This window comes from Tympanuchus pallidicinctus, unplaced genomic scaffold (assembly GCF_026119805.1).
Source record: "Tympanuchus pallidicinctus isolate F22 unplaced genomic scaffold, pur_lepc_1.0 scaffold33, whole genome shotgun sequence".
In the NCBI taxonomy this organism is placed as follows: domain Eukaryota; kingdom Metazoa; phylum Chordata; class Aves; order Galliformes; family Phasianidae; genus Tympanuchus; species Tympanuchus pallidicinctus.
The window spans coordinates 3,377,757-3,404,410 of record NW_026294751.1 but is presented as its reverse complement, the minus strand read 5'-3'; the positions used below and the strand labels follow the sequence as shown (position 1 = coordinate 3,404,410).

At 48.2% G+C, this 26,654-nt stretch overlaps 2 protein-coding genes across 3 annotated transcripts; one reads left to right on the top strand and one right to left on the bottom strand.

Moving 5' to 3' along the window:
- Positions 1 to 1,137: 1,137 nt before the first annotated feature.
- Positions 1,138 to 17,225, bottom strand: MACO1 (macoilin 1). The gene is made up of 11 exons (XM_052698587.1): positions 16,954 to 17,225; positions 13,729 to 13,870; positions 12,908 to 13,034; positions 11,086 to 11,209; positions 9,687 to 9,865; positions 8,356 to 8,851; positions 6,085 to 6,243; positions 5,712 to 5,894; positions 4,526 to 4,646; positions 3,172 to 3,346; positions 1,138 to 2,334 (listed from the first exon to the last, which is right to left on the bottom strand). The coding sequence occupies exons 1-11, from the start codon at positions 17,031 to 17,033 to the stop codon at positions 2,132 to 2,134; spliced, it is 1,989 nt and encodes a 662-aa protein (XP_052554547.1). The 5' UTR covers positions 17,034 to 17,225; the 3' UTR covers positions 1,138 to 2,131.
- A 926-nt stretch (positions 17,226 to 18,151) lies between these two features.
- Positions 18,152 to 26,552, top strand: RHCE (Rh blood group CcEe antigens). Of its 2 annotated transcripts, none has more exons than XM_052698596.1 (10): positions 18,152 to 19,290; positions 20,132 to 20,315; positions 20,531 to 20,681; positions 21,036 to 21,177; positions 21,741 to 21,898; positions 22,151 to 22,288; positions 22,518 to 22,648; positions 23,301 to 23,380; positions 24,381 to 24,454; positions 25,714 to 26,552. In XM_052698596.1, the coding sequence occupies exons 2-10, from the start codon at positions 20,152 to 20,154 to the stop codon at positions 25,738 to 25,740; spliced, it is 1,065 nt and encodes a 354-aa protein (XP_052554556.1). In that variant the 5' UTR covers positions 18,152 to 19,290; positions 20,132 to 20,151; the 3' UTR covers positions 25,741 to 26,552. The 2 variants fall into 2 exon arrangements, with proteins under 2 accessions (XP_052554556.1, XP_052554555.1); XM_052698595.1 differs by lacking the exon at positions 18,152 to 19,290 and adding an exon at positions 19,312 to 19,636.
- The last annotated feature ends 102 nt before the right edge of the window (positions 26,553 to 26,654 follow it).

Here is a 26,654-nt window from a genome sequence, read left to right as displayed (position 1 = left end):
AGGCCGGGGTTGTTCTTTTAGCACTAAGCGGTTGCAGACGTGGCTGCGCTCCGATGGCAGCCAGCGCAGGCTCTGAGGTGAGGCGATGGCGGCCCGTCTTTATGCTTTATCCCGCATTCACGTTGGCTGCAAAAGGTTTTGCACGGGATCTGCTAACAGCGGTAACCCCACAGGGAAAAGAACGCAGCCGAGGCCGAATACCGGAACCTCAGCACTGACTGCAAAATGTGCCGAAGGAGGCAGCAAAACGGGGAACCTCAGCACAAAAAAGGTCAGTGATGCCATTTCGTGTCCACAGAATGGCCAGGATTGGAAGGAACCTCAAGGATGATGAAGCTCCAACCCCCTGCCACACGCAGGGCCACCAACCTCCACATTTCACAGCAGCCCAGGCTGCCCAGGGCCCCATCCAACCTGGCCTTGAACACCTCCAGGGATGGACGGGGCATCACAGCCTCTCTGGGCAGCTGTTCCAGCACCTCACCGCTCTCATAGCACAGAACTTCCCCCTGACATCCAACCTCAATCTGCCCTCCCTCAACTTCAAACCATTTCCCCTTGTCCTGCTGTTATCCCCCCCTTTCAAAGAGTTCTGTGCAACAATGGGAAACCTCCAGCAGTGGTGAGTGGTGGTGAGGATTACAAAGGACGAGCCAAAAATGCAGCTGACAGCAATGTGCACACCTGGCTGAAGTTCCAAGTTTATCCCAGAATAAAATATCTGTGCTGGAAATGATGAAACTTTAATACTTTTACTGCCTTGTGTGTCCTGCTTCGTTGTGTTTGTTTGTTTTTTAAATGAGCTGCACCAATTAGCAGGAAGCCTTAACGAAAAGCCTTTCAGAAGCCCTTTGTCTTTCCCACTCCATGTTTGCAAACCCACAGCGTTGAGTTTATTCTGCTCCTCCCCATTGTTTTGTTTCCCATCCTTTCAACCCCCACCCTCAAAATCATCTGCAGCCCTTTGGATGTCAGCAGTGCCAACGTTTCTTCTACCAACCTACAGCACACATTTTAACTCAAACCTTTCTGCAATTTCAAAAACTTCCTTCAAAACCTCCTTGGCACAACGGCTGAAAAAAATATTCAGCTCCGTTTAAGTTTGCACACGAGGTGATAGAAAAAAAGTAATAATAATAAAAAACCAGAACTGCAGCTTTTATTAGCCAGCTTTACAGTCTCTTGTATACAGTACATTGCACAGCTCTGCCTTCACAACGCTTCCTGGGTTAATATTGTGCCTTTTGTGATGCTGTATCATCAAGGCAAGTTACAGAACACTGCTGAGTTTATATCGAAATTAACAGAAGATGTAACCTTGGTTTATGATGAACATCCAAATTACCATGTACAATTTGCAGCAGACTCTGTAATGAGCTTGATATAAAGCTAGATGACAGCGAAGGGGGGAAAAATAGTTCAAACTATCAAGTTTCCTCTTGAAATGTCTTTTCCCAAGGCACTGTGAACAAGACTGTCAGCAGTTCTCAATGACCAGAGACACCAACGGGAGCATAAATATTTCACACAACAACCACGGTCGCATCCTCACCCATTTCCTCCTGCTTTCCCTTAAGCAACACCCCTGAATTTGGTTTGGTCCTTGGACGGGGGAATTAATTTCTCTTCCTCAACGCCTCCTATTTGTATTTAACACATCTATCAATCAAAGCTTTGTTGGATTATTTAACCCTTTCACTGTCAAAACAAAAGGTTTTTCCTCACTATTTCTCAATGAATCTGATTGGCAAATTCAACTCGATTGTTGAAAAATAAAAACAACGGGAGAAGAAAGGGTTCAAAATCAAGCAAAGCCCTGTATTTTCAAGAGGAAACCATGCACAAGTACATAAGAAGGCAAAATTGGCTACTTGAAAACCAAGAATCGTTTTTAATGCATTGGCCAAGGAAAATAAATTGCAAAGTTCTGTGAGGTTTCTAAAAATTTACAAGAAAAACTGATGGGCAGTTCTAGTTGATCCAGATGGGTTTTTTGTTTGTTTGTTTTTCTCCTGTTTTTAATGACAACAAATAACAGTCTCACACGATACAATTTCATCTTGGACTGCAAGAGACACTCCTGTGTGAAGCCTTCAGCGGCGACGTCGCCGGGCAAAACCAGAGTTGGCATTCATTTCTTCATGGGCTGATAAACAGAGGCATTGGGATCGAGTCCAGAAGGGCTGGTCTCCACAAATTTGGAAGAGTAATGTGGGGAAACGGGGCTGAGCGTGCTGGTGGCTGCGGTGTAGGTGATGCTGGGCATTACTGCCATCACTTCGGCAATCTTCTGTTTGAGCTCCTTGATTTCCTGATCTTTCTGAATGATTTGCCCTGAAATGGCAAAGAGCGTCGCTGAGAAACAGCTGCACCTTCTCACCTTCCAGCGCCCCTGTGATGAGCAGCTGAAGCCAAACGCCACGAAGGGATTTGGCTTTTTGATCTGCTAACAGCAAAAGCAAAAGCCTTGGTGCAGCTGCCCCTCTGTGTCAGATGCTTACAGCACCACGTCGCACCATCGCATCTTCTATTCCGTTTTGCACTGTTTGGATCCACAGCTGCACGGTGCCAAAATGTGACTTTTGTTCTGCACTGTCCCATTTGTCACAGCCACCCCACGGGGGGTCACTGAACACGTTATTCTCCTGATTTCCAAAGCTGTCCACACCATTTCTCTACACCCCCCCGCCTTCCACACCACCCCCACACTCACAGACCCGTGATTTCTGTAACTGCGTAAAGAGCACAGGAAAAAAAAAGATTCTCATTGTAAGAAAGCCTTCCTGCAAACGAACTCCTTCGAGGAAATTCCACAGCTACTAAACCAAGAGTTTACTTCCTTTTGCTCCAGGGCTCCCAGCTAACAGACAGCCCCGCAGGTTAAGCGCTGGCTCCACGCTCCCCCTGGTGGCACTGCAACGCGGACACCTCTCTGCTTACCGACAGGGGGACCTTTGGGTTTTCCCCCCCCCCCCCATTTAGGTCTATTTGCTTCAGATCGAGGGCCGGGGCCAACAGACAGCGCTGCTATCTTATCTTCTAGCTCTTTCAAAGAAAATCTCCAGCTTTGAGGAAACCATTTATAAAAACGGAGGAAATCCCAGGAAGGCTTGGATTGGGGGGGGACCCCAGGACTCCCCGTCTCCAACCCTCCCCACCACTCTGTGTTACCTTGGGCGATCTCAAGCTGCCGTTTCGCGTCTCCTAACGCCGAGAAAAGATCCAGCTTGATCCTCGTCTCTGCGCTCAGGCTGTTCTCTAAGTGCTGCGTTTTATCCTGCATGGCTGAAAGTGCTGACATCAACACCTCCGTATCCTTCTCGTTTTCCTTGTACTTCCTCAGTTCCTGTAGGAGCAATGAGGACAAACATTCCTGTAGGTTTCACGGATGAGCTGGACTGAGCAATCTTTCCCTTTCTTACAAGCACGCTACTGGGCCTGGTATTAATGCAGTCAAATTAAAATGATGGTTAATTGAGGACGCTGTAGTATCACCTGCAGTAATTACACATGACCATCACACAAGTGATTAAAGCCATACTGCACAAAGAGCAGCTACAGTGCAGTGAGCAGATCCACAGAATCACAGAATGAACAGGGTTGGAAAGGACCTCAAGGATCACGAAGCTCCAACCCCCCTGTGCCATGCAGGGCCACCAACCTCCACATTCAATAGCAGCCCAGGCTGCCCAGGGCCCCATCCAACCTGGCCTTGAACACCTCCAGGGATGGACGGGGCATCACAGCCTCTCTGGGCAGCTGTTCCAGCACCTCACCACTCTCCCTGTGAAGAACTTCAGTCCCATTTCCCCTGCCCCTCAGCTCCTTGCTGTCTGTGAGACCTTTCACCCATCCCTCCCAGCTGAGAGCTGCACAGAACTCTTCTGCAAGCACAAAGAATATGGAAATATGAAATATGAAAGCAGCTAGAATGGGGATAAAGCCCTTACCAGGACATTTGAAGCTATACTAAATAAAGACTGACTGCATTGTAAGCTATTTCAGTTGTCTGATGGGAGGGACTTCTTCATCTTCGTGTGCTTTTCACGTTTAACCAAACTGATGCAAACTCAGAAATGTAGAAAAGTGAAAAGGAGGGAGCAATTATTGCATGGAAGTCAGTCACCTTGTGGTTGGGAATGGCTATTTCTAGATGGCTGGGTTTTTTTTGTTGTTGTTGAATTCCTTACTTGCCAACATTTAAAACAACACAGACTGCCAACAAGGCCTCACACAGGACATAAGGTGTAGTGGAGGTTATGTTTTCCTCAGTCTATCCTGACCATTGGTGTGGGGAAAAGAAAATCAACCCAAATCATTTAAACATTGGAGTGGCGTGGAGCTGAGACCTGTAACCTTTCTCATCCCCATCTTCTTACAAACTCTGATGCAAGACATGCAAGAAACACATCTGAAGAGACCGATTCTTGGAGGTGTTCATTGCCTCTTGCGTAGATCCAGCACTCTCAGACCCTTGAGACTGCTTGCTGTGATGCTGCTCTAAGCCCTGGCACTTTCTTGTTACCTGGACTTTCATTTCTAGTTCTCGTATCTGATCTTCTTTCAGCTTGATGTCAATGCTCAGCTTCTTGCACTCTGTCTCCAGCTCTCGGATGCGATTCCGTAAAGTTTCGGTACATTCTCCTCTGCAGAAAAAGCATTGAAAGAGAAGACAGTGAATAAAAGCAGGAGGCTGTGAGCCCAGGATTGCTTATTACATGACAAGCACTACCAGTATTGATGGATAAGAAAGGAAAGGTAACTTTGCTCTTTTCAGTAGGAAATTTTCCCTATGGCAACAATGAAAAACTCCACGGAGTTCCCCAGTTTTACACCTTGAGGACTGGGAAGTTGCCTGGAACATTTATGAAGGATGGAGAACAGAAAAGCTGAAATAAAGCTTTTCAGACACTTGGATGACTGCAATCACTGTCACGTGCATCACGTTTTCATGTTAAAAACCATTCCACCTTACACCTGCATGAATACTGAAATATCACTGTGCTGAGCACTGGCAGTCAGTGGCTACAGCAGCATATTTCTGAGGAGCAACATAAAGGCCATTTTGGGCAAGGTCACTGCATGAAACCTTGATGCACAGCCCCCATGTGAAAGGGGAGATTCTGTTTTGAGAGGACTGACCCACACAGGGCACAACAGCTCTCTGCCAGCACAGCCACTGTACAGCTGATAACTCACAGAATGGCCAGGGTTGGAAGGGACCTCAAGGATCACAGAGCTCCAACCCCCTGCCACACACAGGGCCACCAACCTCCACATTCAATACCAGCCCAGGCTGCCCAGGGCCCCATCCAACCTGGCCTTGAACACCTCCAGGGATGGACGGGGCATCACAGCCCCTCTGGGCAGCTGTTCCAGCACCTCACCACTCTCATAGCACAGAGCTTCCCCCTGACATCCAACCTCAATCTGCCCTCCCTCAACTTCAAGCCATTTCCCCTCATCCTGCTGTTATCTCTCCTCTCAAAGAGTTGATTCCCCTCCTGTTTTAGGCTCCCTTTAGGTACTGCAGGCTGCAATGAGGTCACCCTGCAGCCTTCTTTTCTCCATGCTGAACAAGCCCAGCTCCCTCAGCCTGTCTTCATAGGGGAGCTGCTGCAGCCCCCCGATCATCTTTGTAAACTCAGAGTGCATTCATCATCTGAGACATTTTCTGGAGCTGATATTCCATCTGGGGCAGAACCACACACCTTGTAGCAGCAGCAAATGCAACAGCACGTGCAGCGGTCGCTTCTTCCAACTTCTTTCTCTTCTTTTCTTCCATTAATTGCTTTTCTACAAAGGCTCTTGCCTCTTGCTCTGCCTTTAGTTTCTTCTCCAGCTGGCTGATCATTTGCTTGTCTTTCTGTTTCATTTGTACAGCATTGTGCAATCTGGAAGAAAACAGGTATGGGGTTTAGCACAGGTTTTCACTTTCTACAAATAAATTGCTGTCACAAGTCCCAGGTGAGTCTTGCTTTCTTGCAAGCACCTCATACTTTGTAAAGTCTTAACGCAGCATTTCCCCCTCCAGCAAACTCCAGCCATCAGCAACCACCTCACACAGCTGTACAGAGCACCTACTTGTTCTGGAGCAGCTCGTTTTCCTGCCGGAGCTGCCCGATCTCAGACCGAATTCCCCGTTCTGTGTTGGTCAAAGAACTGATCTGGCTACGCAGCTCCTGCTCGATCTGCCTGCTTGCTTGCAGGTCAGCCTTTAGCTTTTTAATGTCTTGTTCCAACCTAAGACAGACAATTTTAAAAGAGGGTGTTCAGTTTAACAGACTACACTTCCCATTACCCAAGGGTCCCAGTGCATCAGACGATCAGTTCAGACATGATGCCTCTCCTTGCTGTATCATCCGTTAGGTAACTCTACACACACAGCTCTACGTACAGCTGTGCAAACCCTTCACAACCCCCACGGGAATTCTGTTCCCTTCCACCACTGCAGCACTGTGCAACACCTGATGGAATCACCTCCTTCCCTCCATGCAGAAATGAAACTGATAAGGCTGAGAAACCCCCAGGGCTGCCAGGTGACCACAGGAGCACATTTTCGCTTTTCTCACCTATTTCAGGCTGTGTCAGTGATGCTCTGCACCCCTGAGTTCTCACTAAACACGGCTGGGTTTTTTCCTCTAAGCACAAAACGTACCTGTGTTCTGTTATCCATAGTTCAGGACTTGGTGAAGTTAGTTTCAATTCCTCCTGACCTGAGAGAATCTGCCATACACTTAATTGCAGCCTCAGCAAGTCATGCAAGCTTATTTGTTAATATATTTTCACCTCAAATGGGTTAAATAGAAACACCAGTTTGTAATGATAGGCCCCCAGCTCAGCTTTGCGTTCCCCATGTTTGAAATAAATCTCTTAAGATAAAATAATGAATAAAAATACATTGTATACGTATGCATAGGTAGAAGAAAAATCATAGTGGGCCAACAGTGACGGCCCTAAGCAAATGAATGCTTCATGCTGAGGACAACAAGTTACTTCAACACCTTGAGCTCCATCGTGACAATCTGACAGCAGGAAAATGTCCTCCCTGTAGTTAGGAAGCCAATAATCCATCACAGGGTAAGGACCAAATGTTTCCTGCCTGGTTTCTCTCATTAAGACAATCAGATCTGCCAAAATTAGTGGTAATTCATTAAAAAAAAAAGATCATTTCCCATTTAAAAAAATAAAGAAGTGCACTTCTTGCATCCTCTGGCGTGAGCCACGTGCTCATCTTCAGCCCCCAAATGTTCTGCTGTAAAAAAGCAAGTCTGAGCTCTTCTGTGCATACAGAGCCAATGCCAATTTCTTTGTTTCTCATTACCAGAAACACAGATATGCTTCTTTTTTTCTTAAGCACTGCTGCCTATCATTACTGCTCTCAGTAACAAAGCAGACGACTGAGCAGTCCCCTCCAAGATGGCTCGTTTCCCTTACTGCCTTGGGAAGGCAAAGACGCTCAGGCTGCTGCTTCCAGCTGTCCATCACCCACTGATGAACGCTGTGTCCCTTTGCTTACGCTGCTCCATAATCACCTGGCTACAAAAACTGAAGTTCTACACGACCCAGAGTGCTTTGCTAAGAGAGCTGTTCTTTGTTTTGCCCTCGTTGCCCCTGCTGCCAATGTGAGCATGCAGCACTTCAGTTCTTCTATGGGTGCTGTGCCACTGCTAGCAGCTCCTTAGGGCAAACTTCAGGCGAGTGGACATCGAGATGTGACCTCTCCCATCTTTGCTGTCCTGTTCAAGTGCTGTGGCCTGTATTTAAACTGGTTGGTGAGCAGTGATGCAGCTCACAAACACAGCAAGTTCGAGTGATCGCTTCAAGGATCGTAGGGCAGCTGATAACTGCATCTGTATTTGTGAATTGAAAGCAAAAGCCAAATGTTTCAGAGGGAAAAAGAGACCCCACCACCAGATGAGAAACCAAAACCTGCCCAAGTACCACCGAGCCCCTCTGAATTCCCTGGAGATGGAAAAATCACCTGGGAATGCTTGCCAAGAATCCCCTGAGCTCTGTAATGAGCATTCTCCACATCTTCCTCACGCCTTTCCTCCAATGACGGCCATCCAGAGCCTCACAACACCCTGTGAGGTCGGTGAGGACCACATCCTGAGGGACACTGGAAGCTGTTTGCTGATGTGGCCACGGGAGGCAAAAGTCGGGCACAGACCCCAGCAGGCTGCCTGCTGCCTGCCTCACCCCACTGCCAGCCAGCTCTGTCCTCCCTGTGAGACCACAGCTTGCATCTCCCTCCAAAGACCAACTGAGAAACGAAAACCCAACAAAACCCCAACCACCCCCCAAAGCCTGGCGCCACGAGAGCCTCTCACACTGCGTTCCAACGAAACTCACCTCACCAACGCATCTGGTTTGCTGAGCTGGTTATTGGGAATACAGTTCTCCATTAAGTCCTTATGTGCACTGGGGCTCTTGCTCGGACACTTCTGCTTCTTCTCGTTCTTCGTGGCTGCTGAGGGGATGCTCCCGTTGGTCGCACTGTGGCTGCGTGGGGAGGAGTTCACAACCCCACTGACGTTTTTGTAATTTTTGGATGAGGCAGTGCATGAGTCCTCCTTCAAGAGGTTTTCTGTACTTCCCACGAGATCGTTGTTCAATCTTTTACTATTGATATGGTTTTCCATGTATTCAATTTCTTGTATTTTAGAGTCTACGGGTTGCAAAATGTTGTTATTTATTCCGAGATTGTGTTTCTTAGCATCCTTGTCCTTTTCTTTCCCTTTTTCTCTATATTCCAGCTCTGGCAACGTTGCGGATAATTTTTTATTGGCTGGAATGCCTCCATTGTGCTGCAAAAGTATCGAGGAATCCATCTCAGATAATCCTTTGGCTGCAATACCAAAATAAAGAAAAAAAATAAATTAAGTTTGTTAAAAATCAATCAATATTACGACACGGAGAAAAACGGTGATGTCTACAACCATCTCTTCTGCTGAAGGCAATCATTAAGAGTCTGCTTAGCAAAAACGAAACAAACCCAAACCCAAGAAGAAAAAAAAATGGGTGGCCAGCAGGGAGGGGGAGGTGATTGTGCCCCTCTGCTTGGATCTTGAGAGGCCCCATCTGCAGCGCTGCAGTCAGAGCTGGGTTCCTCAACATGAGAAAGACGTGGAGCTCTTGGAGGAGCCACTGAGATGATCAGAGGCTGGAGCACCTCTACGAGGAAAGGCTGGAGGAGCTGGGCTTGTTTAGCTCAGAGAAGAGAAGGCTCCGGGGAGACTCCATTGTAGCCTTCCAGTACTTGAAGGGAACATATAAACAGGAGGGAGAACAGCTGTTTGTGAGGGTGGATGGTGATGGGAGAAGGGGGAATGGTTTTAAACTGAGACAGGGGAGGTTCAGGTTGGATATGAGGAGGAAGTTTTTCACCCAGAGGGTGGTGAGGCACTGGCACAGGTTGCCCAAGGAGGCTGTGGATCCCCATCCCTGCAGGCATTCAAGGCCAGGCTGGATGTGGCTCTGGGCAGCCTGGGCTGCTGGTTGGCGACCTGCACACAGCAGGGCTTGGAGCTGGGTGAGCGCTGTGCTCCTTTGCAGCCCAGGCCATTCTAGGGTCAGACCAAACCAAACCAAAGGTTTCTTTCAGCCTCCTCTGGGATCACAAGGGATGAAAGCAGCAGGACCTTGAGGCACTGGTGGCACACAGAGCAGGAGGAGCAGCTCACCTTCCTCTGCCTCCCTCTCCTGCCGCTGCAGCATCTGCTGCTCCGGGGGCAGCGCTTGCTGCAGGAGCTGCATGTAGAACTCGTTCTCCTTCTGCACCTCTTTTTGTTTTCTTAAACGCATTTTGTAGCTGACGTAGCTTTTAAAGCCAAAGCCCAAACTGACGACAGGGTAACCAATGCTATGGGGGGGAAAAGAAAAGAGCAACTTTATTATTCCAAATGTAAATGAATGAAGTGCAGAGCTGTGAGCACATCTGAATTACAATTTTTCACACAGTGATCCACAGAACTTTTGTGCTGCGCTACGATAAGAATGGAGAGAGTTTGTTACCAAGCTACAGCTCGTTACAGACAGACTAATTGCAATATAAATGACTACAACGATGCAATTGCATGGTGCATGGCAGTGCCAGCTGCTGGACAAGCACAGGGTGCAACCATGCATCCCTCCAGGAGGTAGCAGCCAACTGCAATCTAGTTTTGGTCCTGAGGGGCCGTGCAAACACCTGCATATAAAAGTACATTGTCTTTGGCAAGCATGGTAACAAAGCACCACAAATCTGCATTTTGAACACAGAAGGTGTTCCTACACTGGGGAAAACTCCCATCTAAATGACTGCATGAACCATGGAAGTCTTCCCACTCTGCTCAGTAACAGCACTGTGCAATCTGCATTTCTAAGTACGCGTCCAGAATGCAAGAACCATTTGCATATGCATCTGCCAGTGCTCCTTTTGTGATGCTGAGCAAAGCCAGCTGTAGCTCCAGTTTGAAAACCCTGATGACAAGCTGAGATGTCTGCATCTAATTCAGCAATAGAAAGACTTTTCTTCACAGCTCCTGAACTGTTTCTGTAACCTGAGCAGAATTCAGTTCGTGTTTAAGGGGTTTATTTGCACAGCGTGGACAACAGAAATGAAAATGACAGAGGCCAAATGAATGAGGGCTGTCCCATGGAGAAATGGACCAAATACTCTGGGAACCAAAGAGGACACACATTATCCCAGCAAAGCCTTGTGATACACTACAAACTTGTGGTAGAGAAGTGCACCTCTGGACGAGAAGCAGAGAAGCATTCTTCATTAGAGAAAATAGTCTTAATGGAATGCATGAATCATGAATGCAAATCTTGCTGTGACACTTTTGCCTTCCACTCGTTTGAAGGTACAGGATTTGTAAATGGATGACAACAACTCCCACAAATATCACAAATACCTCCAGGACCACCACACTTGGTCAGGGTGTAACACAACATTATGGACAGAATGCTTAAGGACAGCTGTGAGAGGGAGAATCAAACGGCCAAACCCTGAAGCAACATCCAAAGCCCCGGGTATCGACCCCTCTGGTTTAATAAGAAGTGCTTAATAAGAAATGTTAATGAGCAAAGGGGACTTACCAGTGTGCTGCGAAGGGACGACAAAGGTCCACGTGGAAGTTCTTTAAATCTTTAAATCTAATTGCTGCTTCGATATAAACAAAAAGTATCCACAGTGATACTGTTGGTAGACACACACCCCTCTCTATGGAGGGGAGAGAGGGAAGGAGAGACAGGGGAAAAGAGAGAGAGAAACACCTCAGTACCATACGACAAGCAGCAGACATTCAAAAGCCATTTTTAAAGGTTTCCAAAAGACAGCGGGCAATTTTCAGACATTTATAAACGGAACTGGAAGAGCTTGGGAGTTTTTTTGCTTAATAAAAGTATCTGGGATGTCTTTAAGGTGGTTCTGAACGCCTGCCTCCTTATCTTGTTTGATTGCTGTTACAAGGCGGAAACCAGCAGAGGTGGAGCAAACTGCACAGCGCCGTATTTAGACCAGGAATGCGAGTGGAAGGAGCTGCAGAAGATGAGCTCATGTTACAGCTGCCAACCCCGCAGCCAGAACTGCTTCCCCACCCCGAGTTCGGGATCTGCCAGGCTCAGCACTGAGCAGATGGGCCCCAGGAGCCGCTTGTGGCGGAGGAACGGAGGGCACAGCACGGATCCTTCCCTGCAGCAGCCAAGCAAAGCTCAGCTCAGCTCAGCTCTCAACCCTCTTGCTCAATGGAAGCTGCTGACTGCGTTGCTGCTGCTGTAGAATCCCACAACTCAATCGCAGCTCCGTGCCCCAAACCTCATCAGGTTTTTGGCTACGCGCCGACGTCGACGTCTTGTGTGCTTATTTGGAAGCAGGTCTCCAGTTTGGAGCTGTGGGTGCTATTTTGAGGCCCTGATGTGATTTGCTTTGCTCTGTTTACTATGCTCTCTACTTTTGGTCTCTCTTGAACTGTTTCCTTCCACGCAAATTGGAAAGCTATGGTAAAATCCCTCTGCTACAAGGGATGTTCTGGGAGGTAATGCACTACCTAAAAAGATCAGCACTTTCTCAAAAAAAAAAAAAAAGAAAAAGAAAAAGAAAATTCCCATCAACTTAAATAAGCATGAAAGAAAGATTAATTCCTAAGGCTGCAGGGAAGCAGAGCTAAACAGCTGAAGTTCAAGCTGAGTCCATCAGATGCTGCCTTTGCTCTGAGAACAGCTTGAGAGAACGCTTCGACATCTTAACACAACCCTAAAAATAAACCCAGGTTTGGGGTTTTTTTTTAACCTATTTTATATTGGGCAGCAACTGGTTCAGAGTCTTTTCCATGAACTCCCACGCTGTCATTATTCCCCATGACTAACTTGTCAGGGAGATGACTGCTTTCACCAGCAGGCTGAGAAGCAATCCGTGCTATCCTGCAAGCTCCCATCATCTCACTGCAGGACTAACACAGGAACATTACCAAAGTCCCAAACACCAATGTCCTGGGGGACCAAAAGCTGCCTTTAAGCAAAGCAAGGTGTCTTCCTGAATTAAATATATGGGGCTATATGGCGATATCCCAATTAAACAGCACATTAATTGAGCAGTGGGAAGGGTATCGTATTGTTTCAGAGCTCTTGCATTTGCTCAGTACCTGTTGAGCTGTGCAGGAGTGCTCTGAAGTCAGGAACTCCTGCTCACAGACCTTCAGTTCCAGCAGTTAATCATTAAGTGAAGATTAACCACAAGATGTACAAAGAGAGATGATATCGGGCGCACACAAGGATACCAAGGGCAACAGAAAGAACATTTCTTACCAGTGTAAAAAGTGCCTTAAAGCAAATCTGACAAATAGGAGTTCTGCATGTGATCAAGAATTAATTAAGATATGTATTCAAATCAGTGTGTTTTAGTTAAAGAACAACGACCTACCTGTGTGCCAGACATACTGTACCCACACGTACGTGCTGGCAGCAAAGAACAGCCATTGTATTGGTATGAAGAGCAGACATATTATATTTGATGTGAATGCTACGCACACAAAAAATACTGAAAAAGCCTGAAAAGAAAGGAGGGAAAGAAGAGTGTTTCAGATTATTCAGCAAACGTCACCAGTGAGTCCAGCACAGAAACGTGAGCGTGACTTTGTAACCAGGGCAAAGAAAATGCTGCACCGTTTGGGCTGGGAGAGATCACTAAGATCACCCAGCCCAAGCAAACAGAGCAGCCTGGCTGATGGCAGGACAGATCTGTTCATGAGCCAATGTACAGCCTGAGGATATCTGTGCCCCAGCCACCCCTCCTGCAAGTCCCCAAGCTGCTGCATTTACGCCTTGTTTTGTTTGAAGATGGCTGACACACAGTGCTGATGCAGTGCCATCATTAAGATTGGACTACAAATAAAAACCAGCAGCGTCACTGAACTCTCCCCAGGTGGTAAATGTTTAAACAGGCGAGGGCTTAAAGGAAGCTCTGATGGAGGGGGATCTAAACAAAACCCCTTATCTCAGGAATTCAAACGCTATCTGCCTGCAGGGAACTATTTGACAGCCATGTGTTCCGCTTCCACTTGCCACAGATTAAAGAGGCAACGTGAGAAGGAAGAGACCTGAGCACAAGTCACCTCGCCACCTGGCAGCTCCTTTTGTGGAAGTGAGCATCAGGGCCACGAAATAAACTGTGGAGCGTGGAAATTACCCTGCTGCCTCACAGGGCTTCCCCACAGGGGGCCAGCAGCTCCGTGCTGTACTCACCAAGCCCTGGTATCTGAAGGAATCGTAAACACTCCTGATGAAGAGCCAGAAGGGCCACAGATACTCAAACCTGAACTCCAGGACAAAGTCTGCTAGCAGTACCAGTGCCCACACCACCAGGAACTTCAGGTACAGGAAAGTACTGCAAAGGAAAAAGAAAAGTGATCTCAGTCAGCGTTTCCAATACAAAGACTGATTAAAAAAAAAGCAAACGATGGTACAAACTTCAGAACTTCTTGCTTTTAATTAATTAAAAGGTCAGGAATAAAAACTGTCGGTAACTGCAATACAGGAGAGAAGATTTCATACAAAATAATTAGACCACGGGTCGCCCTCCATTAAAATCAAGCCTTGTGTGACACAGCTGACTTACGTTCAGCTGCATTTATTGTTCCAGCAGCAATGAAGGCGTGCTGCTCTGCCCAGATGCTCGGCCTCAAGCTCCCCTTTGCTCTGCAATGGATTTGTACAAAGCAAAGCCTGGCAAACAGAGACGCTGCCACAGCTGCTGTGCTCCTCTCCTGCTCTGCTCTCCCCCATCCTCGGGGCTGAGATGTTTCTGCCTCCCCCTCCTCACACCGCAGATGTTCTCTTATTGTCTGCTGAGCACGGAACCCCATGGCCAAGACCTAAAGGTGCATCTGAAGCCTTCAACTGCAGCCACTGGGAAGGGTGTTTCGATGCCAGAGCTGCCAAAGGGGTGCATTTAAACATATCTACGTTCAAATTCATACATAGGGAAAAAAAACACAACAACAACAACAAAGCAAAACACAAAAAGGGTGCATTTGCAGCGCGCTGCAGCTGGCAGGGACCCTCGGGAGGAAGGCACACAGATCCCGACCACAAAGGCACGCTGCCACCCCCCAAATGAGATTATGAGAATAAAACCAAGGCCCAAAGGCGGCAGCAGCCCCCCCCCCTCCCCCCGCTTTGTATCAGCCCTTCCCGGCGCTGCTTCTCCCTCTGGTGCCTCTATTGTCCCTCTGTGCCACGCGCTGATGTGCAGCCCAGAGCACAGCGTTGCTCTGTGACCCCACACCTGCAGTTCTGACACCCGCTGATGCCTAAAATCCGGGCAATCAGTTTTCTGACCCACGTGCAAAATGCTGGAGGAGGAGGATTCCTCTTTGGGGAGCAGCTTTACACCGAAAGAGGGGAACTGAGGTCAGATGTGAGCAGGAGCTGCTTTACTCAGAGGTCACACAGCAACAAAATGGAATGGAGCTGTGGTGGGAAGGGCCCTCCTCTGCTGTGCCACCAGCGGGACTCGATGGAGAGCACACAACAGAGTCAGCAGCAGAAGAGTGGGGTGTGAAATAGGTCAAGGATGAGGAGCGGGAGCCCAGCAGCAACAAGTCAACTTCAATTGCTTCGACAACAACAAGCTGCCACGAACACCTCAACGAACAGCCCAAGTCCTAAGGATGTGCAGCGCCAAAGACAGAAGATGCTAACTGCAAAACGATGGCAACAGCTGAAAAGGCATAAAGCAAAGTTCTGAATGTAAACTGTGGAGACCTTCTGAGCCCCACTCACCAAGCCTTGGGTGGCTTTGGAGACCTGCACTGTTATAAGGATCACAAGGCTTTTTGCACAGGTAACACCTGCAGGGAGCTCAATTCATTGTGCTTTGCACGTAATATCAGCTTGGGATTCTGCAGGACAGGAAACGATGGCACCCAAAATGCAAAAAGCAGCTTCAGGGATGGGGAGAGCAGGTGCTGCATGTTTGCTGGGGAAGGTTGGCTGCATGAAGGGCAGCTGCTCCCAAACTCTTCAGCACTGCAACTCGCAGCCGCGTTCACCCCTCTGTGAGCGCACTGAAGGACTGGCACAAGGGTGGGAAGATTGGTCTTCAATTAAAAAGCAAACACAAATCCTGCAAAGATTCAAGTGTGCTCATCAAGCTGTTTGCTCAGCCTAGCTGCTCTGTTTGTATCACTGCGGTGCTGCCTCCTGATAACTGTATTTACTGGGTTTGTGTAAGCTGATGGCAGCAATTAAGATAAGTTGAGTAAATAGCTACAGTAACCAGAGTAATTTTAATGATTTGGAATTCTATCGTTATAGAGACGCTTCCTGTATGTAAATCATGGGCAGAAAGTGAGGAAAAAAAAGCAAAACAGAAGAAAAAAGAATAAACAAGGAATAAAGAAATCCAGGAGGGAAATGCCCCCGGCCCCATTTCCAGCCTGCAGACCAGCTCCTCTTCCTGCGGAACAACACCTCAAAGCCACCCCGTACTTCTGCTCATCAAAACCCCACATGTAACAAAGGCTGAAAATCCCATTTCTGATACAAAACATTCCAGGAGAAGCTCCTGCAAGAGCCTGGCATCTCCAACAGCTCCCCACGCAGCAGCTCTGCATGCTGCCCCAACCACACTCACTCTGTGCTGCTCCACACCTTTCCCAGCTCTCCCTTTTCTCTCCCCCTCCCCACCCTGTGCCATGGGCAGCACGCGATCCCCACTGCTGACACTCAAACTGTTCCACTAAGACAAATCACCCCGCATAACAACTTCCAAGCAGTCGCCGCAACGACCCGAGCGCTGCTTTCTCAACGCCAAAAACAAGATGCTCCCTTCTCCCGAGCAGGGATCCACGAGGAGCAGAGCAGCAAATCCCAACACCTGTCACAGCCACAGCCGCCCATCCTCCTGCACAGCAAACACCTGCAGCGCGCAAGGTTTCCACTCAGAGCACAGCCAAACCTCTGCCGGGCTGGAAGCAGAAACGGGACAACTTCCACAAGTCGGTTTGTACAGACGTTAGACCTCCGGCAAGGTTGGAGAAGGGCCATGCAGAGCACGCAGCCCAACCACTGCCCTGTGACCGCTCTGACCGCGTCCCTCAGTTCCAAACCCGCTCCTTTCCAACCCCCCCACTGCCGGTGACCCCCCCCCCCACCAGCCCTACCGGCTCACCGCCGCTCCTTCCGAGCGCTGATTTCCCCCCGTACATCACCGCACCGCCGTTACCTGCGCTCAGCCGGACCCCCCCCCCACCGCGCCCTCCTTTCCGAGCCCCGCCTCGCCTCACCTCGCCCGCCGGCTCTCCCCGCTCCCCACGTGCGGTCCGGCTGAGGGGCGGCGGTCGCCATGTCGCTCGGCCCGCTGTCAGGGCGGGGGCGGGGCGCGGCCGGGCCGGGGAGCCGCGGAGCTCCCGGCGTTACCCCCCCCCCTACTCCTCCTTTCCCTCCCCTCCCCCGGCCGTTCGCTACCTGCCGTAGATGCCCTCGGCGATGCGGTTCCGCTTGAGCGGCCGCCGCAGCTTGCTGCAGTCCGCGCTCCGCCGCTTCATCCTCCCGCCGCCTCCCGGCCCCGCGCCGCCCCGCTCACGGCAGCACCATGCGGCCCTCGGGTTCCTCGCGCTGCGCGGCTGCCGTCGTTTTTCTTTTTGGTTTTTTTTTTTCTGTCTTTTTTTTTTAATTCTCCCCCCTCCTCTTTTTCTTTTTTTTCTTTTTTTTTTTTTTTTTTTTTTTTTTTAATAACCCCGGGAAACAAAGAAATAAAAATAATTCCTGGTCGGTCCCTCCCCGCCGCGTCCCCCCGCGCAGCCGCCGCGCAACGACCTGCCCTCCCCGACGCTGTCCAATCGAACGGTGCTGACGCAAGAATGACGGCTCTCTCGACCAATTGACGGCGGAAAAAGGCAGACGAACGGCCAAGAAGGCCTATGAGAATGCTGTACGGTTGGTCCCGCCCCGCGTCATCGAACGGTCTGCCCACGCGCTTGATTGACGGCCACGAGAGCCCATCGTAGAACAGGGATTGTGAATTGACGGCTCTTCAACCAATCGCTAAGCAGTTCTTGCTCTCCTCCCGCCTACTGTCCGTCTGCGATGGTTCCCGTCCCGTGCTGTGATTGACAGCAAGGCTGCCCAATGGGAGAGAGGAGGAAAACTCAAAGGACAGCTCAGCTATCCATTCGGAAGCGGAAAAAGGAGGGCTTAATTTCCTCTGTCACCGTAACTCTGAAGGGCCGCCCCTCATACTTGATTGACAACCTCGCTGACAAATCACTATCGTAATCCTTGGGGTGCGCTGTTCTTCCGCAACAACGCAGCCTTGTCCCGACGCCTCGCAGGATTTCGGGAAGAGAAGGGAGAAAAAAAAAACAACGAAAAGCAAACAGCGGAGCGACTGCAGCAAAGAAACACATTCAGGGCAGTGGCAGGAGAGCGGCCCAATGGCGGGGCAGGAAGGGGCGGGGCAAAGCGGCCGTCCTGTCTCCGATCGGTCCAAAGACGGACGGTGTTTGGAGATGGACCAATCAGAGCCCAGGAAAGCTGCTAGCTTTCGGCCTATGGGAAACCCGTCCCTAAGGCAGGGCCTGTGGGTGGGTGGGGGCGCTCAGCCAATGGGAAGCAGAGGTGGAGCGGAACTTCCTTTGTCTCCGCCCCTTCCGGTTAGGCCTGCCTTGTCACCGGCAGCCCCGCCCGCAGTTCGTGCTGTAGTCGCGCGGGGCTGCGTGGCAAAGCGGAGTGCGAGCGGGGCTTCGGACCGCGCCTGGCTTCTTCCCCTCTGCATGGGCCGCGTGCTGGCCCTAAGCGTTCGCACTGTGATGGATGGGCCCGGGCTGAGGAGCGCGGCCCTGCTGTGGCGTTAAAGCCTGTTCGGTTCATGGGGGGATTTGAGGCAAAAAGCCCAGAATCAGCATTTACAGCGGGACTGGAGGATCCCGGGGGTGTCCTGTGCAAAAAGGCACGGGCGACATTACAGCCTTCGGCACGCGTTCCGTCAGAGTGTTCGTGCTGCCAGGAGACTTGGTCACAAATGTCAAAAAAGAAAGAAAGGGAAAAAAAAAAGGGTGATTTTGCGTATTTAACTCATGCAGAATGGTGGCTGTAGTTCTGAATCCTCAGTGTGGTTCCCAGGTGGTTGTACTGCAGATGGGAGATGGAGCACAGGCAGTCACTGTGTCCTCCAGCTCTGTTTGCACCTTATAGGTGTTCCAAAGCAGCTCAGCTGACGTTGAGCAACATCTGAGTTTCCCAACACGGTCATCAAATCCCCCCAAAAAGGAGCTGGAAGCAGATCTTCCACGGGACATAACAGCTTCTGCCATGTAGCCCTGCTTGTGTGCCCCAAATGTTCGCTTTGGTGGCTGCTTTTTTGAAGAAAAAACATGTGCCAACCCAAAGGCTGAGAACCCACAAGTTGGGTGCCTCATAGCCACGGTGTGGCAACGGAAGGTGATGCGTTTCTGAATGCAGGTCAGGTCTGAAGCGATCAGGTTGGTTCTCAGTTAAAAGGCTGCAGTGTGTCTGGGGTTACTCAGCGGGATGCAGGTGTTGTGTTGGAGCCTAACGCAGCTGAAAACACAACAGGAATCTCAGCTGGGCATTTCCTGAGGTAGTGGTGCAGGGGCTCGGGTCTGGATTACAGTCTGGATTACAAGCAATATGAAGGAATAATGATATTGCGTGAGCTTCAGCATCCTACTGCTGTGAGTCTGCATGTCTGCATGCTTTTCTTGCCGTTCAGCTGATACGTGAGGAGCCAAGCAGCTGGAGCACTGTGGGGATGGCATCCTGCAGAATTACATCAAGTGTTTGGTATGGTTCTGTTTGTGGGTACTTCTGAGTTTAGTCCATGTCAGCTAAGCTTGGGCTGCTGACGTGCACCAGATAAGGAATGTTCGTTGCCGATGCCTCTCAGGTTTTTTATCTCTCTTTTATTCCCCCTCCCCCTCCTTAACTGTTGGTTTGAGGTGACACAGACATTGTTTATAGAAGACAGTATAAAGGTGTTTGTGCCTAAGTATCATCTGGTGCACAATGTCTTCTACTTACCTCAGCTTCCGATGCAGCGTGCCGTGGCTGATCCTTTCTCTGGAAGCTGTCTTCATCGTCCTCATATATTTTCTGTTCTCAGACCAGTATGCATTACTTTACTACACAGGTAAGACTGCTCACCTTGCCGTGAAAGGAAGGATTTTTATTTTGCATTGCAGTAGAGTTGGGATGGATGGTTTTGTGTACTGGTGAGTGAGAAGAAGAACGTTTGTGCTGCCCTTCTGCTGCACTGCTTGTATTCTTCGTCATTATTTATGTGAAAGCAAAGGCAGTCAACAAAGTCATACGTGATACAAATTGCATTGCTCATCTGTTTTCTGCTGTCTCCACGTGTATAAGTGGAAACTTCTGAGGATAGGCAGCGCTCTGAGTGCAGAACTCTGGTGAGGTCTCAGCACATGAAACAACTGTAAAACCAATTTTGAGTACGGTATCGTCTTTCTGTTTCCTTATGGAAGAGAGAGCAAGCTCTGGGTTTCTTTAAAACTAGTTCATAATGGTGCCCAGTGTTTAATAGAAAGATTTCTTAGTTAATTGTCATTTTTTAAAACCAGTCTGCTGGAATCACTTCACTGCCCTTCTGCTCTTTTCTGCCACGCAGATTTGCAGGATGTCAGCCACATGCTCATTTTTGGATTTGGCTTTTTCCTGACGTTTTTGAAACGATACGGGTTTAGCAGCGTGGGATTCAACCTCCTGATCATCGTGCTTGGTGTCCAGTGCTCCATTCTGATGGAAAATGTATCAGTTTTCCCAACAGAAAGAACAGTGGAAGATGTGTTCAGGTAATTAGTTCTTGTTAGAATTGGAATCACTGGAGCTTCTGATGGCTTTTATTCCGGTGTAATGCCTGGCTGCAGTGAATCAGCATGGTCATTGCAGACTTTTTGGAGGGTTAAGTGCATTTTGCTGTCAGTTGTTCTTTCTTCTTTGCCTGAATATGGTCCTGACATGGAATTGTATTTTGTTTTCTTCTTTTCTTTCCTTCCTTTCATTACAGAATAACGGGAGCTGCTATGAGCGTGGTTGCTGTGGTCATCTCCATTGGAGCTGTTCTTGGGAAGATCAATCCCATGCAATCCATCGTGATGACAGTTGTGGAGATAATAGTTTTCCGTATGAGCAGATGGATCAACATGCACGTCCTGAAGGTACAGCAGTATCATTTCCAGAAACAGGAGGGAAAGTTTCACAGAGCCTTTGGAAACATTGCTGTTTCCACTGACTGATACACGAGCACACTGTGCACAGCAGAGGCAGAGCTGCGTTTAACACACAGTGTAAATGTGCTCCGAGCTCTTTGTGGATGAACTGTGTGGTTATGAGCTACAGTGAGCTCAGATAAATTAACGTGGCATTAAAAACCAACGCTTAAGTTATAAACCAAGTGACTGTTTTGACAAATTCTTCACAGGGAGGTTGCATGAGTGAACCATATCAGCATCTGTGTCAAAGTTTCCTGTGGTACATGATTGGTTACAAATTTAATTGCTCTACTGATGCAGGTTTCATACCATGTATGCATGATGCACGTTCACCTGTTTGGGGCCTACTTTGGTCTGGCTGTCTCCTCACGTTTCCCTGAGCCATCACCGAGGGCTGAGAAGAATGCAAGTACTCCAAAATCGGATTTACTGTCAATGTTGGGTGAGGCATTTGGTTTAATGTTTCAGCTGGGAGAAGAGATTGCAGTGAGAGCAGGAGGAAGGCATAAGTGCAGGTTCACTGCTGCCCTCTCTCTATTAATTCCTCTCTCTTTGGGGCTTGTGTGGACGTTTTGGTCAGGGATCCATGCGCTGAGGTTATGACTTGTATTTCAGTAGTGCTTCGAGTCCCTATCTGGGGCTGAAATGCTGTTTGCTACATCAAGGTGCTGCACAGTGATATGGAAATGCAGTCCCTGCCTAATCCTGTGAGTGGTAAGATAAAAACCTGCTGAAAGGTGGGGAACAGGATACAGGCAGGCCCGTGATCTGCTGTCCGTATGACACTGCAGTGCTGTGTGCAGTACCACGTTTCTGGGGAAGATGTTGGGACAGCAGCCAGCTCTCAGGCTGTCTGTACTGCAGAGGACAGGAATTACTCTTTGGTCACAATGAGGAAGTTGAAATGAATGCAGAAATGTGGGTTGGAAGCATCCAGAGACAGCCTATGGTAGATATACCGTGTTTGAGAGCAGGTAATAACAATTGCTTGTCTTTGTCTCCAAGGCACTCTCTTTCTGTGGGTGTTCTGGCCAAGCTTCAATTCTGTACTGGCTTCAGAAAGGAATAAATTGATCTTTAACACCTACTTAGCACTCGCAGTGAGTGCTGTAACTGCCTTTGCGTTGTCTGGTCTGATCACAAAGGATGGAAAATTCAGGATGGTAAGACACAAATCACGGTATGGAAAAACTTGTTGTTACTCTCAGTAATACGTTGCAGGGTAAAATAGCTATTCAATAAAAGCAAATCTGAGTTTTCAGCGTGGCAGTCATCATTAGGCTGCCAAGCAGAAGAAACTGTAAGTTAGAAATGGTGTTCTCTGATGGTAGCTTACAGTATGCAGAAGCCCACATCCCCTAATGTGCTGTTACACAACAATGACTGAATTTTCTCTGTGCTACTTTGTTTTACAGACTCACATCCACAGTGCAGCACTGGCTGGTGGGGTTGCTATTGGTTATGCAGCAGACATTATCGAGTATCCCTGGATTGCAATGATTTTGGGTCTCCTTGCTGGTGTGATAAGCATGCTAGGATCTTTCTGTTTACAGGTAACACTCAAAGCCTGAAATTCCTTTTTGTAGAAGTTCTGTAAACTTATTTTCCAGTGTGACATACCTCAAGGTAAACCTCTTTTTTGAGAAGATTAAACCTGAAGTCTTGACCAAGGTGTGGGATTGCAAGTTAAGAGTCCAAAGTTAATTTCCTAACTCTAAATAGACAGTGTCCAGTTATCAGCTTGTGTTCTTGTGTATCACTTCATGTTTTCCCTCTTCCCAGAGTTGCTTGAACCCTACTCTCAAGATTCATGATGCATCTGGGGTTCATTTCACGTTTGGTTTGCCTGCTGTGTTTGGAGCCCTTGCCCGAGTTCTTTTCTGTGTGCTGGAAATCCAGACTAAATCACCAAGGTACATAAATGTTTGCCCTTAGGTGTAATAAGTTTATCTGATCATTACTGGAGGGTGCCCTGAGTGGAATTCTCATAAATACAGAAGGCTTGCAAGTCTTCACAGATAAATCATGTTAGGTTTCAGTCCTAAATTTGGTCCTTTATCTTCAGAGCAGTGTGCAGAGGAGATGAAGGCTGGGAAAATGCCTCCTTGCCAGGTGTTTTGGGAAAGCTTTGCATACTGTTACAGCAAGGGAGGGAAAAAAAGATGAATTTTATCCCAAAGTCTTTAACATACAGGCAAGGGCTAACACCAGTCTGGACCCCCAATTGGAAATATGCTTGGGGAAACATCACACAAAGGGCTCACTGAAGGGTGGTTCTCCATAGGATTTCATGGATCAAATCAAGCCCACGTTGTATCACAGAAGTTCTCTGGTTCTCTCAGCTTACACAGGAATGAATCACAGTGCAACAGAACTTGGTTGTAGGCTTCTGCTCAGCTCTCTTAAAGCATCCAACTGCAGCTGCATAAAGGGTTGAAAATGGTGATTGTGATGTGAGGTTTTGACAGGAGGTCTGTGCACAGGGACCACTTGGGGCAGACACATCCACAGGCTGAACGTTAGAGCCAGCAGCTGTCAAAGGGGAAACACTTGTTTTGCTTTCAGCATTGGCCACGAGGTCGCAATGAGCATCGGTGCCTTCTGCTTCACCATCAGTGCTGCCCTGATAACGGGTCTGATTACAGGTAAGCAGGAAAACCACGTTTCAGTAACATCTTCCACATTTTCCTTGGGGGCAGGGGCTGTGTCTTCCCATTGCAGCTGTTGTGTGTCAGTGTCCCTTGCAAAAAGACACCGGTGTAACTGAGGTGCTAACGTGTGCTGCTGTGGATAGGGATTTATGTAGGAGAAACAGCTGGAAGCATGAGCACCCAGAACTCTTCCTGGATAGGCTCTGAAGAAGAGATGTAGTCAACATAACCTACCTGCAACATTTTTTCATTGGTGAAATGTATTTTGCAGATGTTTACCAGCTGCCTTCAGATTACAGACATGAGATGTATGAGGATGAAAGTACATTTATGTTTTGATGTTGTCTTGGTGACAGAAAAATGCTACCTGGAGCTTCTCATTTTTTAGGCCAGTTGCTGCAAATCTGCAGACTTCCACTCACGTCAGCAGCTTGCAGGAGGCAGACCCAGCTCCTTTGGTTGCTGGGGTTTGGGATCATCAAGGCTCACGTGCTCCTCACATGACACACTGTAGGTTTTATGGCAGCTGCAGTTGTTCTAAAGCTGCTAATTCTGGTTTGAGGTGAAAGCTGCTGTAAAATATACTCTGAAACGATCTTATAAAATGCTTTAATCGATTGCAATTTTGCATTAGCTCAAGGGTAGGTAAGAGCTAATGAGCTCTTTAAAAAACAATCAACTAAAACAATCATCCAGTGGTTCCACGTACTGAGAACCCAAAGTAACAGTGCTGCTAAGCCTATCTGCTTTCATGTGAGAAGTTAAAGACTTCCCATGTATCCTTAGAATCTGGGAGGCTGTTTAATGGGTTTTTACCTATAAGCTTCTCTGTACTTAAGGTCAACTTGAGCCACAGGGCTTTGCTGAAGTGTTCTGTCCTGATGTTGTGTTTTAGTCTGTGTTCCATTTGGATGTGTTACCAAGAAGTTACACAGCCTTCCTCTTTCCATGACACGTGTAGAGGTATATCCAATGTATGTGTTTTTACAACCAGGTTTAATCCTAAACCTCAAACTGCTGAAGCCCATCCCTGTCTCCAAGTATTTTGAAGACCAGATGTACTGGGAGGTAAGTTTCCTTTCAGTGTAAGGTTAACCACGTGGCAGTGCACACAGCAGCCATTTCAGGGTACATTTCAATGCCCCGTTTGTTCAGCTGTCTGAAGCCTGAGTGAAATAGAAATGTTCTTCAGATAGCATTGCTGGTGGTGGGCAGGTGGCTAAAGCTGTGATCTCTGTTGTGACACACAACATCTGTGCTCAGACATCCTGTGCTTCATAGATGGTCCCTTGGAATCATAGAATCATAGAATCACCAAGGTTGGAAATGACCTCAAAGCTCATCCAGTCCAACCGTTCACCTGTTCCCAACAGCTCCCACTGAACCACGTCCCTCAACACAACATCCAGCCTTTCCTTGAACACCCCCAGGTTCAGTGACTCCACCACCTCCCTGGGCATCCATTCCAGTGCCTGACCACCCTTTCTGAACAGTAATACTTCCCCATGTCCAGCCTGAATCTCCCCTGCCATAGCTTGAAACCATTCCCCCTGCTCCTATCACTGATGACACGAGAGCAGAGGCCGACCCCCAGCTCCCTCCAACCTCCCTTCAGGCAGTCATAGAGAGCAATGAGGTCTCCCCTGAGCCTCCTCTTCTCCAGGCTGAACATTCCCAGCTCCTTCAGCCTCTCCTCATCAGCCCTGTGTTCCAGACCCCTCACCAGCTTTGTTGCCCTCCTTTGAACACGTTCCAGGGCCTCAATATCTTTCTTGCAGTGAGGGGCCCAAAACTGGACACAGCACTCGAGGTGCGGCCTCACCAGTGCTGAATACAGGGGAACAATCACCTCTCTGCTCCTGCTTGCAGCGCTGTTTCTGATGCAAGCCAGGATGCCATTGGCCTTCTTGGCCACCTGTGCACACTGCTGGCTCCTGTTCAGCCCAGCATCCATCCATACCCCCAGGTCCATTTCCTCTGCGCCGTCCTCCAGCCACACCGCCCCAAGCCTGCAGCATCACCTGGGGTTGTTGTGGCCCAAGTGCAGGACCCGGCATTTGGCCTTGTTGAACCTCATCCCATCAATGGGATGTCAAAGAGCAGGATTTTTACCAGGCAGTTCTGTGGATGGAAGGTTCTTTCTATGAAAACTCCTGGCCTTCACTGGGCGTTGAGTGCATGAACACAGAGCTTGTGCACATTTAGGTGCTGAATGTGATCCTCTAAGAACCATGGAATATGGATTAAGGTTCTGCATCGCCTCCTCCATGCGTTGATTTGATGTTGATTGATAAAATGTTCTGATACAAGAATGTCTGTATTCACAGTTTCCTCATCTGGCTGTTGGATTTTGAATGGATGAACCTAAATGGAAAACTTGACCAAGATCTGTATTTGTCATTAGAGAAAATGAGTAGCTACGATGAAACAGCACTTCATTATTAGCACACTTACAAAAGCCTTCCCAATGGACACGTGAAGAATTTGCAACAAAACGTCCATTATTTCTGAACAATCAGCACATATATTCACAGATGGAGAATTACAACACGTTTTCTTTTCTGTTTTGATCGTTTTACCTTAAATATTTTTGTAGGATGTGTACAGAAAGCTGCTGTCGTGGCTTATCCATTAAAATGCTTGAAGCTTTTAAAGCTGTATTTAGTTCTGAAGTTTAAAAGTCCCAATCTGTGCAGCACGCATTTATTCTAGTGAAGTGCTGAAGTTCTTGTTTGTAAGTTCAATGAAGTTCTGCTGAAGGCTCTGTTTTGATGGCTGAGTCAGAACTCCACACTGTGCCAGGCTGAAATCGTGTCACCAGATAAATCTGCTTGTGGCTCAGCCAAGATTTGGAAGATCTGATGGCAAGAAATGATGAGCAGAACTTGGGTTTGTGCTGGGGGGTGGCCAGCCTGGAAGATCTGGAAACGATTCCTTAAACACTGCCAGCTAAAGGCCTTACCTTGATTTGAATGAATGGAAGCAGATATTGCTTGTAGAGTGCTCCTACCTGCAGGGCTCTGTGCACGAGGCACGGCCTGCTCAGTCAGGGGATGCAGTGCAGACGTGTTGGTAAATGCATGGTGCTCCTGAGCTTTTTCTTCATTTCAAAATAGTTGATGTTTTTTTCTTTAACTGCTTACATAATTAAAGAAGTGGAACCTTGGCTGTTTTTATTTACTCATCACACTTGCTTAAAAATGAAGGAATGAGGCAAACTGTAACACTGAAAACAAGAAGGGGAGTATTTGATGCTCGCTGCAATGTC

Coding starts and splice junctions, on each gene's coding strand:
- MACO1 (XM_052698587.1), bottom strand. CDS start 17,033: ATGAAGCGGCGGAGCGCGGACTGCAGCAAGCTGCGGCGGCCGCTCAAG. Junction 9,866..11,085: donor CGTCCCTTCGCAGCACACTG/GTAAGTCCCCTT, acceptor TCCCCCCCATAG/CATTGGTTACCCTGTCGTCA. Junction 3,347..4,525: donor AACTAGAAATGAAAGTCCAG/GTAACAAGAAAG, acceptor TTGCTCCTACAG/GAACTGAGGAAGTACAAGGA.
- RHCE (XM_052698595.1), top strand. CDS start 19,513: ATGTCTTCTACTTACCTCAGCTTCCGATGCAGCGTGCCGTGGCTGATC. Junction 19,637..20,131: donor TGCATTACTTTACTACACAG/GTAAGACTGCTC, acceptor TCTGCCACGCAG/ATTTGCAGGATGTCAGCCAC. Junction 22,289..22,517: donor TAGGATCTTTCTGTTTACAG/GTAACACTCAAA, acceptor CCCTCTTCCCAG/AGTTGCTTGAACCCTACTCT.